We start from the raw sequence: 16,690 nt of genomic DNA on the forward strand, positions 1-16,690 counted from the left end.
TAAGCCTTAAACACATTGCGGATATTTTCACACTATGAAACATTAACTTAGTACCCATTATTGTAGTATGTATAAAATAGCTAGACTATCAATCATTTTCAATATGCAAACTACGGGAATATAGGGATATAAAAAATGACTGCTCTAGGGTATTAATACCTATTTTAGGATTAGAAAGATTATCAACTTCTGGGGCGCCTGGGTGGCTCAGTTGGTTAAGCGTCCTACTCTAGATCTCAGCTCAGGTCTTGATCTCAGCGTCATGAGTTCAAGTTCACGCTGGGCATGGAGCCTACTTGAAAGGAAGGAAGGGGGACGCGTGGGTGGCTCAGTCAGTTAAGTGTCTGCCTTCGGCTCAGGTCATGATCCCAGGGTCCTGGGATCAAGTCCCGCATCGGGCTCCTTGCTTGGCAGGGAGCCTGCTTCTCCCTCTGCCTGCTCCGACTGCCACTCCCCCTGCTGTGCTGTCTCTCTTTCTCCCTCTTTAATAAATAAATAAATAAATAAATAAATAAAATCTTTTTAAAAAAAAGGAAGAAAGGAAGGAAGGGAGGGAGGGAGGGAGGAAGAGAGATTATCAATTTGTTTTATTCATCAGTCACTCAGCATCAATGCCTCACCTAACAAGTCAAACAACAGATTACAATATACTATGTGGAAGGCAGTAAGTTAGCTGCTAAGAGTAATATAAAGAATTACATCCCTGACTCAAGCTAAATCAAAAAGTTTACAGTGTAGTGGAAGGGAACAGGACAACTACATATAAAAGACTCCCAGATAAATACAAATACACACACATTTCAAAGAAAAGCATAAACTCACAAGGCCAGGGGGAATGAGAAGAAAAAGAAACAGGAATACAGCTTTGAATACTGAAAGCTGGGTTGAAAAATAATAAAGGCTATAGGAGACCTGAGAAAATTGAGTTCTAAGCAGGCATTAGACAAAGTAGAGGACCAATCTACCAATGAATCCCAAAAAAGCTCAAGAATATTAGCAGCACAATCTAGAAATAGGGACAAAAAAGAGTAGGAACTAGAATAAGGAAGACTACTGAAAATCTTCAGAATCAGTTGGAAGCTGAATCATAAGAAAAAAATCTTCAAAGGAAGTTATTTGGTAGTAGCTATTTTTAACTTATCCACTTTATTTTTTAAAAATGTTAGAAAGCATTTTATCAACAGGCCTAAAGAAATCCAAAAGATAGGACATGTTTAAAAATCTATTTTATATAAACCACTAAATCTACTTACTTGTGACTCTTAGCACTTCCCAGTATAGATGTTTATGTGCATCTTTTTTAGTCATCTATGAAGCTCTGAAAGGCAAAATCCAGATCTAGTCTTCTTTATATCTCCCCAAGTTCCTAACACAATGTTATATTTGGTAAGCATTAAATATTTCTTTTTTTTTTTTAAGATTTTATTTATTAATTTGACAGAGAGAGAGATAGCGAGAGAGGAAACACAAGCAGGGGGAGTGGGAGAAGGAGAAGCAGGCCTCTCGTGGAGGAGGGAGCCCGATGCGGGGCTCGATTCCAGGACCTTGGGATCATGACCTGAGCTGAAGGCAGACGCTTAACGACTGAGCCACCCAAGCGCCCCAGCATTAAATATTTCTTGAACTGATGAAAAAAATACTTAATACCAGTGTTAAGGGGGGAAAAAAAGAAAAAAAAGGCAGCTACATACCCCAGCCAGACAACTGCCCTTCTTGCACCGAGGAAAAGTCTGAACTTTTCTTCTTTAGAAAAGCTGAAAATCTTTGACTATAAGGACACAAGGCATAGTTGAGTCTTGGGGTGTGAGGAAAGTACATTCACAAGGGCAATGATCCTCCAGGCAGGAGATCAGTCCAGTGAAATGGTCCAGCCAGATAACCCAGCCAGCAAGCCCCAACTGTGAGCAGACCCTCCCAGGAGCTTTTTAGTGCTCCACTCTTAACAATGAGCACAAAATAAGGATTACCAGACATCTGGGAAAGCTCTCTCCACCATGAAATATAGTGATCAAAATAAACAGGCATGGGGAAAAAACCAATTTGAAGGAAACAGAACACTAGGAATAACTTAAAAAAAAAAAAATCATCACTATTATTCTTAGAGCTAGAAGATATTGCAACCATGGAACAAGAAGATAATTTCACAAAAAGTCAAGGCAATTTCTGAAATAATACAGTAGAGAGAGAGAGAATTCAGAAACAAGTTCAATATCTGAATTAAAAGTTCCGAAAAATAGGACAGAGAAAATCAAGAGGAAGAAATCTAAGAACTGATTTAAGAGAATGTCCCAGAATTTACAGACATGAGTTTTCACATTAAAGGGCCCACTAATGGCCCTGAACAATGCATGAATATACACTGCTTTCCAGAGAGAAAAAAAAAAATAATAGCTCAAGAATCAGATTGGCTTCAGACTACTCAAACGTAACACTAGAGGCTAGAATACAATGGAGCAATGGCTCCTTAATTCTGAAGGAAAATTATTTGGGAATTAGAACAGTACAAACATTTAAATTATTATTCAAGTAGGAAGACAGAATAAAATCATTCTCAGACCTGCAAGGTCTTAATACATTTATCATCAGTGCACTGTATTTCTGGAAGCTCCTGAAGAATATGCCCCAGTAAAGCATCAAGAAAGAAAACTAAGAAAGTAAAAGGATACAGATAACAGAAATCCAATACAAGAAGCCCAAAAGAGGGAACTGTGGAGAGCACAATGAAGGGAGATTTCAGGATTTGTTGTGCACCAGGGGTAGACAGACCAAGGTCAGAAAGTTTTCATTGCCAGGAAGATGAAACTACAAAATATCCAGGGTGTCTAAAGGTCTTGAGAAGAAATTTAGACAACTAGCAAAGAATATGAAGTTGAATTAGTGACAAATACATAGAAAATGAAGCAAATGAAAACCCAAAGCAGGGCACTTACTAGCTACAGAGAGATCATAAAATGGTTGAGGAAAAATTATCATAGTTTATTCCACAGCTCCAGTGTAAATAGACTTTATGCAGTCATAAAATACTGATTTTGTCTAAATTAAGGTTAACTATTAGGGTCAGAGCATAGAAAAGATGCATATGTGATGGGGGTTGGAAGGGCGTAGAAAGAGCTAAATTCTAATACTCCGTAGTAGGAATAGAAAATGCCTAAAATATTTTAAAAATAAAAATAGCAATAACGCACTTTATGCATAGATGTGGAAGTAAAATACAAAAAATAAGCAGTTAAAAGAGATAAAAATTTTCCTCCAAGAAAAGGAAACTGGGGGTTGGGAAGAGAATGGTTCCTATTTCTCAACAAACCCCCTGGAACCACTGGACTTAGGACCCAAAATGCTGAGTGTTTACATGAGGAAGAAGTCATTTCAACCTCAGTATGGTCAGGGAAGATTTAAAACACAACCTTAAATCTGAAGTTGCATCTTTCAAATATGGGTAGTTTTCTTTCTTTCTTTTTTTAAAGATTTTATTTATTTGACAGAGCGAGAGAGCACAAGCAGGGGGAACAGTAGAGGGAGAGGGAGAAGTGGGCTCCCCGCTGAGCAGGGAGCCTGATGTGGGGCTATCATGACCTGAGCCAAAGGCAGACGCTTAACCATCTGAGCCATCCAGGTGCCCCTCAAATATGGGTAGTTTTCAAAAGGCACACAATAGTTGGTAACAGACTTGAGAAATCCAGTTTAATTTGAAGTGGGCTTATAATAAGAGAGGCCTGAAGCAGTCTGAAACAATGGCATGTTGACTGGTTCAGTTCAATGTACAACCAAAAAATAATGTCTCCATTCCGAAGCGTCTTCTGAAGACCCAGAGAGTTTCTGAATTTTCAGTGGGCTTTTGCAAAAGACACAGTATCTGGCTTAGTGCATCCTGGAATAGAATTATTTTGCTTCCCTAAAACTAAATTAAATTCCCCCATCATTCCCAATCCAATTGTACACTAACTACCCTGATCCAGAACTCTATCAACAATGTACATGGGAAAACAATTTTCATTTATTATTTGGCCGCAAACTCTTATAGCACTTCATTAACATACCATGAAATAGAAATTGTCAGGATGTCAGCCTTGAGGACACTTTTTATATGGATGTAGAAAAGACTCATCACCCAGTGACTATGAGATGCCCTACTCTGACTAGTTGGAAATGAGAGATAAAACAATCTTATCTCACTAATCACCCACTATCTACTCCTGTGCCTGGCACAATGGTGACTCTCCATCAGCGTTAGCTGAATAAATTCACGGATGGTTTTGAAAACAAAATAAAAAACATGAGTTAAAAAAAAAAAACACCCCACTTTTCAAATAGATGATTTCAGCCTCAAATTCCTGAAGTTCCTGAAAAATGCAAATGCTCCAGTGAGTTAAGCTCTTGTCAATCTAGCAGAGTCCTACAAAATGTGTGAAGTTTAATGACAGGACTCAACTATGACAGCAGGCATCCTTTAGATACTCCTTACTGCAATATTTATACCCTATTGGATATATGCTTCTCTCTCTTTTTTTTTTAAAGATTTTATTTATTTATTTGACAGAGAGAGACAGCGAGAGCAGGAACACAAGCAGGGGGAGTGGGAGAGAGAGGAGCAGGCTTCCCGCCGAGGAGGGAGCCTGATGTGGGGCTCGATCCCAGGACCCTGGGATCATGACCTGAGCCGAAGGCAGACGCTTAACGACTGAGCCACCCAGGCGGCCCGGGGTATATGCTTCTCTTAACTCAATTTCAAGGATATAAGCTTAATCAGTAATTACACTCAAATACACAAAAAGTTATGTATTAATGTTACTAAGTGATTTGGAATATCACAGAATCTTAGAGTTAAAAGAGACCTTTAGAGATCATCTCATCCAATTCAATATAGGAGGTTGCTCTACAATATTTCTAGTCTGTTTATCATCATGTATTGGCTGCACTACAGCAAAAGCCTCCAAACAGATTTCCACATTTATCCCTTTGCAATCCAATCTCCACCAGCAGCTAGCACAACTTCTCAACAGGTCAATCAAATCATGCTGCTCCCTGCATGAAACTCACTGAAGGCTTCTGCTTACTCTTTCTCACAGCACTCATACCATAGCATCTGGTTCCAGCCAACCTCTGGCTCCTGCCCTCACCTCACAGCTCATTCCCTCCTGCACAAAGGGACTTGCCACTTTCTTAATCCAGGGTCTCTGTGCTTGATCCTCCTACTGTCTACAGGGCCCTTTGAATTCATCCCTCCTCATTCCTTGCTCCCATGACCAGGTCCATCTTGGTGTCAGCTTTAAAAAACAAAACAAAACCGAAACCCTCCTCGGAGAGGCTTCCTTCTTTAACATCCCTCCACTCAATTCTATATTTATATTTGCTTTTTTCATAGTACACATGCCAATGAACAATTATTTTACTTTTTTTCTGATCTGCCTTCCCTCCCAGATTATAAGAAAGCTCCATAAAAACAGGGAACTTGTCTGTTGTCTTATTCTTCTTCAGGACTGTAAACAAATAGGAGGCACTTAACCAACAGTTATCATCTGATTTTATGCATGGTTACCCAAACTCTGAGTGAAACCTATCCTAATGGGAGACTCCTCCATCTAGGCCCACTACAGACCCCAGACTAAGAAACTCTCATTTGGACAATGAGGACAGGAGCCAATGCAACTTTCTGCCACGCAATTTTTGAGAACTAAGGTTCTCAAAAATTAAATTTGAGGGAACACTACAGAGCAAATTCTAGGGAAAGAAGAGGCTTCACTTCAATTACATGTGAGATGTCTCACAATGTTTCATTTACGGGGGTGCACCTAGCATCAGTAAATTTTCAAATCTAAAAGAAACATGGGAAATCATCGCCCAAAAGATAAGAGGTTCGTCCAAGGTCACCCATCCGTCAGTGGTCAAGTTAGGACAAGAATGTACATCTCTGTTTCCCGAAAGCGGCGCTCTTTCCACCTAAATCTCACAGGTTTCGTACACTGTGCGCCCAGAGTACTAGTGCTCTCAGAACTGGGAGGGAGCGCGGACTGGAGTCAAGGCCGGGAAGAGTGCAAGGTTAACAGCAGGGAAGAGTCCCTCTCTTCCCATCAGCAGTAGGAAGCTTGCAACACAGGCGGGGGTGGGTGGTGGGAGCCCCCGGACTCGCAGAGCTCACCTGTCTGGGACCCAGAGGCGGGTAGTGCGGTCTCTGGACACGGACACAAAGGCCCCCGGCGGATAAAGGCTGCATACCAGGCCCCGCACGTCCAGCTCGTGGCCCGGGAGCGAGCAGCTCAGCCGGTACCTGGCGGCACCGCTCGCCATGGCCCTCGTCTCTCCGGCGCCCGGGGCCCAGGCACCGCGCGAGATCAGTCCGCAGGGAAGGCCGGGGGTGCGCCGGGACGCGGCGGCCGAGGGGCCTGCAGGTGAGGGGCCGCTGAAGACCGGAAGAGCCCGAGAGCCGGTGCGGAAGGGCGACGGGGAAGGGGAGCGCCGAACGGGCCGAGTGACACAGCAACCCTGACTTGCACACCGGAATTCATCATCTGTCTCAGCCCGCCATGACGCAAAGCGTGTGCGTCCCTGCTGCTGAGGCCGACGCCGAGATGAAGCTCGCTTCCGTCCCGCGCCTCGGAGCGCCAGCCAAGGGAGAGCTAACGTCCGGCCGTTTCGCCCGATCGCCCCAGTCCAGATCCTTTCCGAGCCCGAGTCCTCTCCGAGTCCTGGCTAAACTGCTTATTGTAGTACAAGATGTGGCCCGGGACTACAAATCCCACAATGCCATGCGCCAGTGGGACCCGAGACTCCGGGGCGCCGAATCCGGATATTTTTAAATCTTGATCCGAGGGGCTGCGCGCTCTCTTGTGGTTGAAAAAGATTGCTTCGGTGGTCGTGTCAGGGTAGCTTAGCCCTGATTTCCCCAAACCTACTTTGCAGTCTCCGGAGATTTTCACAAGCTAAACGTTGTTTTTTAGTTAAAACGAGAGAGCTAGGGACCAAGTTGTAATCAATCGTTTGCCTTAAATCCTGTGAACCCTAAGTTGCGTCCTTGGTACTCTAAAAAATTTAAATACTTTATGTGTTAAGCAATTCTAAGGTAAAGGACTTTTCTCCCAACTGTGACGTCTGCATACAGATGACAAATGCTGGGCCCCCCTCCCTTGTGTCTGAAGGCACTCAAGGGGAAATCTCCGTGTCAGTAATTTCTCTCAGACAATTCTGTATACGGAGTAGTTGGACAGAGGTTGTAGGGAAGGAAATAATCTTTTTTCTTTCTACCCTTCTAGGCTTTCCGTGGGGCGCTGTAACAAAAGACAGATTAACAAGAGAAAAACAAATTTATTAACATGTATATGTCCTATATACAAGAGAAACTCAGAGATGAGTACCCAAAGAGATGGCTAGAGTCTGGGCTTAAATAACATCTTAACAAAGGAACAGCATTTACAGAAGAAAAAAAAAGGACCTAAAGTCTTTAGAGGCAGCAAATTATGGAGAGGCAAATATATGGGGGAACTAATGGTAAATAAAGGCCAGTTAGTAAAGTTTGTTATGTAGATTCCTCTGTGTAGTCTAGGCTGACAAAGGGTCTAAAGTCTCCCATGACTAAATTTGTCCTTCTGGTAGGGAGAGGCAAGAAGGGACACCTTTGAAAATTTATGTCCTGCTTTTAGTCAAATAGGGGAATGGTAGCTTTTCTTGTATCTCCTTTCCAATTGCATTTAGCTCAAAATAATCCTTATACGAAAGTGGCATATTTTATTTTATTTTATTATTTTTAAAAGGTTTTATTTATTTATTTGACAGAGAGAGAGAGAGATAGCGAGAGCAGGAACACAAGCAGGGGGAGTGGGAGAGGGAGAAGCAGGCTTCCCGTTGAGCAGGGAGCCCGATGTGGGACTCGATCCCAGGACCCTGGGATCATGACCTGAGCCGAAGGCAGACGCTTAACGACTGAGCCACCCAGGCGCCCTGAAAGTGGCATATTTTAGAGTGGCAAATGTTACTACCATTCACTACAGTGACCAAAAGAATAATAAATGACCACTACAAATATGTTGGGCTCAAATGGGAGAATTACATAAAAATATTTTACAAACTTGAAGTGAGAAGTTAGCCACATGACTTTATTTCATTTTCTATTGGATTCATTTTAAACTACTTGAAGGCAGACATACTAGAAAATAAATCTGGATATAAATAAAGTATGCAAGTTGGAAATAATGTAAAAAACGTTAAAAGTCCATATATATTTAGGTTATGAGTATAGCTGCAATCACACTAACTCTATAGGAAGACTGGAAGAAAACAAACGGCTACTTTACTAGAGAGGTGGGATTTGAGATGAAGTAGTTCTTACATTGTGTTTTTTAAAAATACTGATACTAAAATAGTTATTTTAAGACAACTGTCCATTTAATTCATCCTTCCTCACAAACTTGGATCAAAAGAATTCTGAAAGGAAGCTTCCTACCAAATGAGGAATAGATGGTACCAGAAACGCATCTATACTTAATGTTGTATACGTTGTGCAGTCCTAACAGGAAGGAAACCTACCTCTAATAAGAAGTAAAAAGACTGTACAAGGCGGCCTACCACAAATAAATTTAAACAGTTTTTATTAAAAATGATAGCACGTGTGAGGTGACATAGCCATATAATAAAACCCGCTAGGAGTGAATTGAGGTCGGGCACACAATCGGACAGGTTGCTGTAAGTATAAAGAACACTAAAGTTTTCCAACAAAACGTTCTTTCTCAGCCAAGTCGCCGTTTTCTATTTCTTCCCGAAAAGCGCGGAGGTATTCGGCCACAAAAATTAGCCCTCCAATCTCGCGAGAGCAGTTTACTCTCGCCTCGCTTGTAGTTACCAGGGGCAGAGGCCGAAGATTGGCCAATCAGGACGAGGGCTCTCTCCCCGCCCCGCCCCCGTTGCCGGGATACGCAGTCACGCGGGGCCGCTAGTGGTTCGGTCTGAGGGTCCAGGAAAGCTGCGCGTGGACTAGCGAGGAGTCGCGAGTGCGTTAACCGGTACCGAGAAAGACTGGTTGGTTCCGCCGGGGTAGCGCCCTAGTGAAGAAGTTGGAGCTCCCCTGACCGCTGCGACTTCCCTCCTAAGGCGACGGAGGAGGTGAGAAATCCCGGGTCTCATTTATCCCTCCCTCAGTCCCTTGGGATCCGGTTATCTCACATTGGAGAACCTGGTCCGCTCCAAAGAAAACACAGCCGAACTTCTCCCCTCTTAGCTGTTCTCCTCAGCCTGTCGCCAGGCTAGGGAAGTACGACTCCAGTCCCGCAAAGCGTGTCAAGAGACCTCCTCAGTCTCCTGAGGAAACCTGACAAGGCGAGACCAGGGAGAAGGATTCCAGAGCCTCAGAAAGAAAATTCACTGTGGGCTGAGGGATTTTACTCAAAGTAACAGATTCTGTCTCGTATTAGCAGCTCTCCACTTCTTCATATATGTTAAAATGGCTGGTTTAGGGAGGGTAATGGTAGCAATAATTAGGAGGCAGATATTTTATATGTAGTTTCTGTAATCTTGACAACAGCTCTTTAAGGTACAGCTCATTGCCACACTTGGGTCCTACAGATGAGGAAACACATCCAGTGGGGGCTATATAGCTGGTTAACTGTCAGAGTTTGTGTCACTCATTTTTCTGGAACCAAAGGTCAGGCTGCTTCTCTGTGTGAAAAACGGTGGAGATTATGTGAATGTTTGTGTGAATGACCCAGAGTTAGTGGCATGTTTGTTACTAGTGACCCTTTTTATTTTACCTCTGGAACTGATCTAATGCTAAGCTTTTTCCAAGACAGCAAGGCAGTGGCAATCAGGTGGAAATTTTATATATTGTACATTTTCTTGAAGTTATCAGGAAAGCTAGAGTAATAGACTTAAATTTTACATTGACAATAGTCATACCTCATTTTTCTTTTTTTTTAAAAAAGATTTTATTTATTTATTTATTAGAGAGCGAGCGAAAGAGAAACAGCATGAGAGAGGAGAGGGTCAGAGGGAGAAGCAGGCTCCCCGCCGAGCCGGGAGCCCGACGCGGGACTCGATCCCAGGACCCTGGGATCATGACCCGAGCCGAAGGCAGTCGCTCAACCAACTGAGCCACCCAGGCGCCCGTCAATAGTCATACCTCATTTTTCTTGAGCTTCACAGATACTGAGGTTTTTTGTGTTTTTTTTTGTTTTGTTTTTTTACAAATTGAAGGTCTGTGGCAAACCTGTATCAAGCAAGTCTACTAGTGCCATTTTCCCAACAGCATTTGCTCACTTCATGTCTGTCACATTTTGGTAATTCTGGTGATACTTCAAACTCTTATATTTGTTTCATCATCTGTGAATAGTGATTAGGACTTGCTGAAAGCTTAAATGATGGTTAGCATTTTTTAGCAATATTTTTTCACTAAGGTGTAAATTTATGTAAACATAACTGAAACAAAATTTAAGGAAACAATACCCTTCCTTTGTGCAGTGAACTCTTATATTTTTTATTTCATGCTTAAAGTATATTGATCAGAACCTGCCAAATTGTTTTCACAAGCCACTAATAGGTCGTGACCCATAATCTGAAAAATGCTATTCTAAATTATCAGCCAAACTTTAAATAATATATTCTGAGGGGAATTGGAGGGGGCTGATAAACTGGGAAAGAATGAGTGAATTAAGGAACTGGTTTAAAGAGGGATGTAGTGAGAATAAAGATGAGACGGGCATAAGGAAATATTTCAGTTGATACTGAGGTGAAACAATTCCAGGTGATGACAAGCTCCAGGTCCACCCACAGCTATGGATGACTGAAATGGAGTTGAAATAGTAACTGAAATTTAAGTCAGGGAACTGTGACCTAGAATGTTAGGTATTGAATCCAGTATCCCCGTGGAAGTCATCCAGGACACTGGTGGAACTGAAATAGACTGAACTAGGTACAAAAGACTTTAGTGAAGACGGGTGGAGAGGTTAGGTGGTCCCTAGATAAAAGCAACCAGGAAAGATCCAAGGCAATAAGGTTGCATGCATTCCCTGGTCGTCAGAGAATCTTGTTCATTTTTTTTTTTTTTTTTAAGATTTGGAAGAATAGTATTTTGAAAGTGACGCTGGGGAGCAAGGGGAATGTTGTACACTCCCTTTGCTTTGGATTTGTGGATTGAGAAACTAAAACAGCCTTTACTATTGAAAGTGTTTTGGGGGCAAGATGGGATTCTGTTAAAGAGTAAAATGAAGTATTTGATAACAGGATTGAGACTATCAGGGAATGAATCATAGACCAAGAGCTGAGAGAAAAAGTAGGGAGAGAAGAAAGGTGCTGGATATGTCAGAAAAGAGAAATTTTACTAGAATATGGGAAGAGCTGAAGACAGATAGAGGGACTTGCATTTTGGTAAGAAAATAGGGAACTGAGGAAGGCATAGTATAATAAATGATTTCATGGTTCCATACTAAATGTAACAATGTCAGATTTGAACAAAATGAAGCTGGTTTAGCCTTGTAGTGGTACTTGGAATGGCAGTTTGCAAGAAAAGTTATTGTGGATTAAATATCTGAAGGAAAGCTGTGTGGATTTCCAGTGTCTTGCTATAGAAGATACCAAAGGAGAATTGAACTGTTTCTTGCTTCCAAATAGTGGTTAAAGTGAACGCACAATGGCCAGTAATCACAAACCTTCAGCAGCTCGCCCTGTTTCACGAGGTGGAATTGGGTTGCCTGGAAGACCTCCTTCTGGAATACGACCCCCCTCAGGAAATATTCGAGTGGCAACTGGAGTAAGTTTCAAACAATTCTATTGAATTCTTGTGCGTATGTCCTGGTAGAAGTTGGAATGCCTGTCTATAATAATTCTACTTTGTTCTTTCTTTATTCTGTCAGCATATTATTATACATGATTTTTTGGGGGAAAATACCTAGAAGTATAAATGTGGGAGGATGTCTGAAAGACATTATTGAGAGAAGATGCCTGCTAATATTGATACTCAAATTTATTTTAAAGGTACAATAAGTGGTATAGTTTATTGGTGCCTGCATCAAATGAAATGGAATAGACAAGAAACAAAATTAGACATACATAAGAACATAATGATTAAGGTGACATTTCAAAATAGTTGGAAAAGCATGAAGCATTCAGTAGTGCATTCAAATAATGGGTAAACGATTTAAAAATCGACCCCTCCACACAGAATTCTAGATGTTTTAGCAACTTTATATTTAAAAAATGAAACCATCAACATACTAGAGGAAAATATAGGCAAGTATTTCATATAAACTTGGTGTGGACTAGGCCTTTGTAAAACAGAAACACCAAGTACAATATATTTATATATTTGAATTTTTAAAAATTGAAAACACCATAAAAAGTTCAAAATGACAAATCAGTAAAAAATATTTGCAACATATATGTCATAAATACAGTTCAGAATCTTAAAATGAAAAAGCAAACTTTACTAACTTGTAAGAGCTCTTTCTATAGTAAGGCTATGAACCCTATGTTCAATCAAAATTTCATGAGATATCATATCAAACTATTGTAAAATTCATCTGAAACAAAAAAGCAAAAATAAGGAAAAGTACAGTACTCTAATATAAAAACAGATTATTAATAATAAGTAAAACAATATTTTGGTTGCTACAGCAGCCTGGAAACAGACTAGAAAATGTTAGTAGCTTAATGTGAAATGGAGAGTGTCATAAATCAGTAAGAGAAACACATACCACATTAAAAAAAGTTGGATAAACATTATAAACTGATAATTCTAAGTAGAATAATATCCTGTAAAGATGATTATTACAGTTTCATTAGAATTATAATAGTGAAAATTTGAGAGCAACTTAAATTACCTTACAACAGGTAAATCTTAAATGAATTATGATATATCTATCCTTATAATAGGCTATTAAGTAGTCATTAAAAATTACTTTCAGAGAGGGCGCCTGGGTGGCTCAGTTGGTTAAGCAACTGCCTTCGGCTCAGGTCATGATCCTGGAGTCCCGGGATCGAGTCCCGCATCGGGCTCCCTGCTCGGCAGGGAGTCTGCTTCTCCCTCTGACCCTCCTCCCTCTCATGCTCTCTGTCTCTCATTCTCTCTCTCAAATAAATAAATAAAATCTTTAAAAAAAAAAAAAAAATTTCAGAGAGTATTTGAGGAAATTCTATATCTCTATAATACAGTATTAAGTATAAAAAGCAATGTGGTGTCAATTGAACATAAAAATATACATTTATACATACATAAAAAGAAATTAATATGCCAAAATATTCATAATAATTTTTCTGATGCTTGCAACAGATGGTTTCAACTCCTTGTATGTCAAGCTTATACAGTAGGCTAATTGCAAACTAGAGATAATGCTTGGTCCTGTGTTTAATTCATAAGAAGAACAGTAATTTTTGGTGGGAAAAATTTTGGTAAAGTCAGGTTTTCTTAAACTTTACAGATTTTTCTAGAGTTTCAGGTAGTATTATCAACACTATCAACTTATATTGAAATGATTTTCCTAAGTCTTCACATACATGGTACTGAGCTATTAAAAATTTTTATTTTGGTAAGAATTTATGCTTCCTAATGAAATATTTATGAAAGAATTTGGATACTTATTGGCCACCTACTCTGTGCCATGTGCTTTACCCATTTAATGTTTGTAGTTTTTAAAATATTGATGCTTGCTGTAAAACATACAAAGGAAAAGTATCAGAGTTCCTTCCTACCCCAGGAATAACTATTGTCAACAGTGTGATGTGTATCCTTCCAGACTTTTTTCTGTTCCTTTACAAACACTAACACCATGCATATGAGATTGTATGATTTTAATATTTTCTAAAATGACCATAATACTGTATACATTGTTATGTATTTTATCCATTACCTTCAGTAATATATTTTAAGTATATTTTCATATAAATACATATGTCTATTCATTCTTTTAAATGTGTGTAATTTTAATTTATACTTCTCTGTATTTTCATTTGGTAAATTTTACCTAGGAAGAGATTTAGCATTCTCAGGATAACCCTGAACTCATTTCTTTTGAATTTGTGGTTAACAGTGTTTCTGTGTCCAGCATATTCTTTGGAATGTTTTACTGTTGCTGGTTCCCCCAGTAATTACCAAGTAATTCTCAGAATCACTTAAGAATTATGTTAGCTGATAGGATTAGAGGCTACCAGCTAAGTATTAAAGACAATCAAAATGAATGACAATGGTTATATATAATCACTATCTAAAATGTCTAGTACATATTTAATCTACTACTTTATTCTTTGGCAGAGAATGGGGAAAAAGGAAAGAAAGGATGGAAGATAAACAAAAGAAGGATAACTTGGAACAGCTTTGGGTGGTCTCATACCTTCCCAACATATCCATGTTGTATGAACTGACAAGAAGGGAGTCTTTTTTTCCCCCAAAGATTTTATTTATTTGAAAGAGAGAGAGAGAGAGCGAGAGAAAACACAAGGGGGGAGGGCAGAGGGAGAGGGTGCAGCAGGGAGCTGGACGACCTGGGGCTCAATCCCAGGACCCGAAGGCAGACGCTTAACTGACTGAGCCATCTAGATGCCCCAAGAAGGGAGTCTTTTGTTCTTTCCTCAGAGTGTATAATGTTATATTGGATTTTGCAGACCTGACGTAGAGAATGATACAGAGTAATAATATGAATGCTTGTTGAATGATGTTATCCTTAACACTTACTTGGCTATCTTGTGACGGAATTATATGTGATTTCAATTTAAAAATGAAAATGTCTTCTTTTTTTAAGATTTTATTTATTTATTTGAGACAGAGAGAATGAGAGACAGAGATCATGAGAGGAAGGAGGGTCAGAGGGAGAAGCAGACTCCCTGCCGAGCAGGGAGCCTGATGTGGGACTCGATCCCAGGACTCCAGGATCATGACCTGAGCTGAAGGCAGTCGCTTAACCAACTGAGCCACCCAGGCGCCCTTTTTGTGATTTTGAATGTAATATATACTTATTGTAATGATGCTGAAAACACCAAATTGTGAAAAGGATAACATAAAAATGAACTATAATATCATTATTTTATATGAGGATAACCATTGTTACTGTTTTTTATATAATTCTCCAGACTTTTTGTTTTACAAAATGGAATTATGAATATTGTTTTATAAACTGGTTTTTTGTATATTACAACTTATTCAACTATGTCTTATAGTTAAATAAGGACAAATAAGTGTATATTTAGTTCCTTTCCAATTTAAAGATTTTTTTATTTATTTGACATATTGACATTATTGAACTCTGATACTTTTCCTTTGTGTGTTTTACAGCAAGCATCAATATTTTAAAAACTACAAACATTAAATGGGTAAAGCACATGGCACAGAGTAGGTGGCCAATAAGTATCCAAATTCTTTCATAAATATTTCATTAGGAAGCATAAATTCTTACCAAAATAAAAATTTTTAATAGCTCAGTACCATGTATGTGAAGACTTTAGAAAAATCATTTCAATATAAGTTGATGGTGTTGATAATACTACCTGAAACTCTAGAAAAATCTGTAAAGTTTAAGAAAACCTGACAGAGAGAGAGACAGCGAGAGAGGGAACACAAGCAGGGAGAGGGTCAGAGGGAGAAGCAGGCTTCCCGCCGAGCAGGGAGCCCGATGCGGGGCTCGATCCCAGGACCCTGAGATCATGACCTGAGCTGAAGGCAGTCGCTTAACCAACTGAGCCACCAGGCACCCCAGTTCCTTTCCAATTTAGAGATGTTACAAATAATGTCTCCACATAGAATTTTATTTATTTATTCATTTAACCTTCTTTTTCTTTTTTTTTTTTTTAAGATTTTATTTATTTATTTGACAGAGACACAGCGAGAGAGGGAACACGAGCAGGGGGAGTGGGAGAGGGATGGAAGCAGGCTTCCCGCCAAGCAGGGAGCCCGATGCGGGGCTCAATCCCAGGACCCCGGGATCATGACCTGAGCCAAAGGCAGACGCTTAACGACTGAGCCACCCAGGCGCCCCATTTAACTGTATTTTTCTTAAAATATAGTTGACATAGAATTAAAATTTTTTTTAGAATTTTACATTTTAAAGAATTTCAAAATATAAGGAATATTTTACACATTAAGTAGAATTTTAATTTTGAAAATATTCTCTATGCAGTCTTAACAGTATAGTATTTTTCTCATTACTAAAACTGGAATCATGTTTTTCATTTAGATGCCACCTGGAACAGCAAGACCAGGCTCTCGTGGCGGTCCCATAGGGACAGGAGGAGTTCTGTCTTCTCAAATCAAAGTTGCTGACCGTCCTGTAACACAACAAGGTTTGAGTGGAATGAAAACTGGAATGAAAGGTATCTTATTTTAAGAAGATAAGTATATTTTATATAAGAAGTATTACAGGGGCACCTGGGTGGCTCAGGAAGTTGAGCATCTTCCTTTGTCTCAGGTTATGATCTAGCAGGGGTCAGCAGCGAGTCTGTTTCTCCTTTTCCCTCTGCCCCTCCCCCTACTTGTGCACACTTTGTCTCTCTCTCAAATAAATAAAAAAAAAAATATTACAGTACCTTATTCCTAAATGAGAATTATAAAAAGGCTATTTTATTCAATTTTTATTCCTTGGTTCACAAGACTGTGGTTAGGGTTAAATAAAAGAATGAATGTGAAAATACATTGTGAACTAGAGAGTAAATACATTTGTGAGCTATTTTAATCTTCATTTTTCTGAACATGGAATTTGTTATAACTTGAAGAAATTTGAAATAATTT

The 16,690-nt window shown here is 39.7% G+C and overlaps 2 protein-coding genes across 3 annotated transcripts in view; one reads left to right on the forward strand and one right to left on the reverse strand.

The window, feature by feature from the left end:
* PLAA (phospholipase A2 activating protein) overlaps nucleotides 1-6,490 on the reverse strand; it is a 37,959-nt gene extending 31,469 nt beyond the window's left edge. For both annotated transcript variants that reach the window (XM_021681031.2, XM_021681030.2), the window contains exon 1: nucleotides 6,137-6,490. In XM_021681031.2, coding sequence (XP_021536706.1) covers nucleotides 6,137-6,285 — 149 coding nt within the window. In that variant the 5' untranslated portion in view covers nucleotides 6,286-6,490. The remainder of the gene's footprint in view (nucleotides 1-6,136) is intronic.
* Nucleotides 6,491-8,923: 2,433 nt separating this feature from the next.
* The window catches only part of IFT74 (intraflagellar transport 74), an 87,874-nt gene continuing 80,107 nt past the window's right edge, over nucleotides 8,924-16,690 (forward strand). Inside the window, exons 1-3 of the mRNA XM_021681032.2 lie at nucleotides 8,924-9,090; nucleotides 11,590-11,728; nucleotides 16,140-16,275. Coding sequence (XP_021536707.1) covers nucleotides 11,609-11,728; nucleotides 16,140-16,275 — 256 coding nt within the window. The 5' untranslated portion in view covers nucleotides 8,924-9,090; nucleotides 11,590-11,608. The remainder of the gene's footprint in view (nucleotides 9,091-11,589; nucleotides 11,729-16,139; nucleotides 16,276-16,690) is intronic.

This window comes from Neomonachus schauinslandi, chromosome 13, assembly GCF_002201575.2.
Source record: "Neomonachus schauinslandi chromosome 13, ASM220157v2, whole genome shotgun sequence".
Taxonomy (NCBI): domain Eukaryota; kingdom Metazoa; phylum Chordata; class Mammalia; order Carnivora; family Phocidae; genus Neomonachus; species Neomonachus schauinslandi.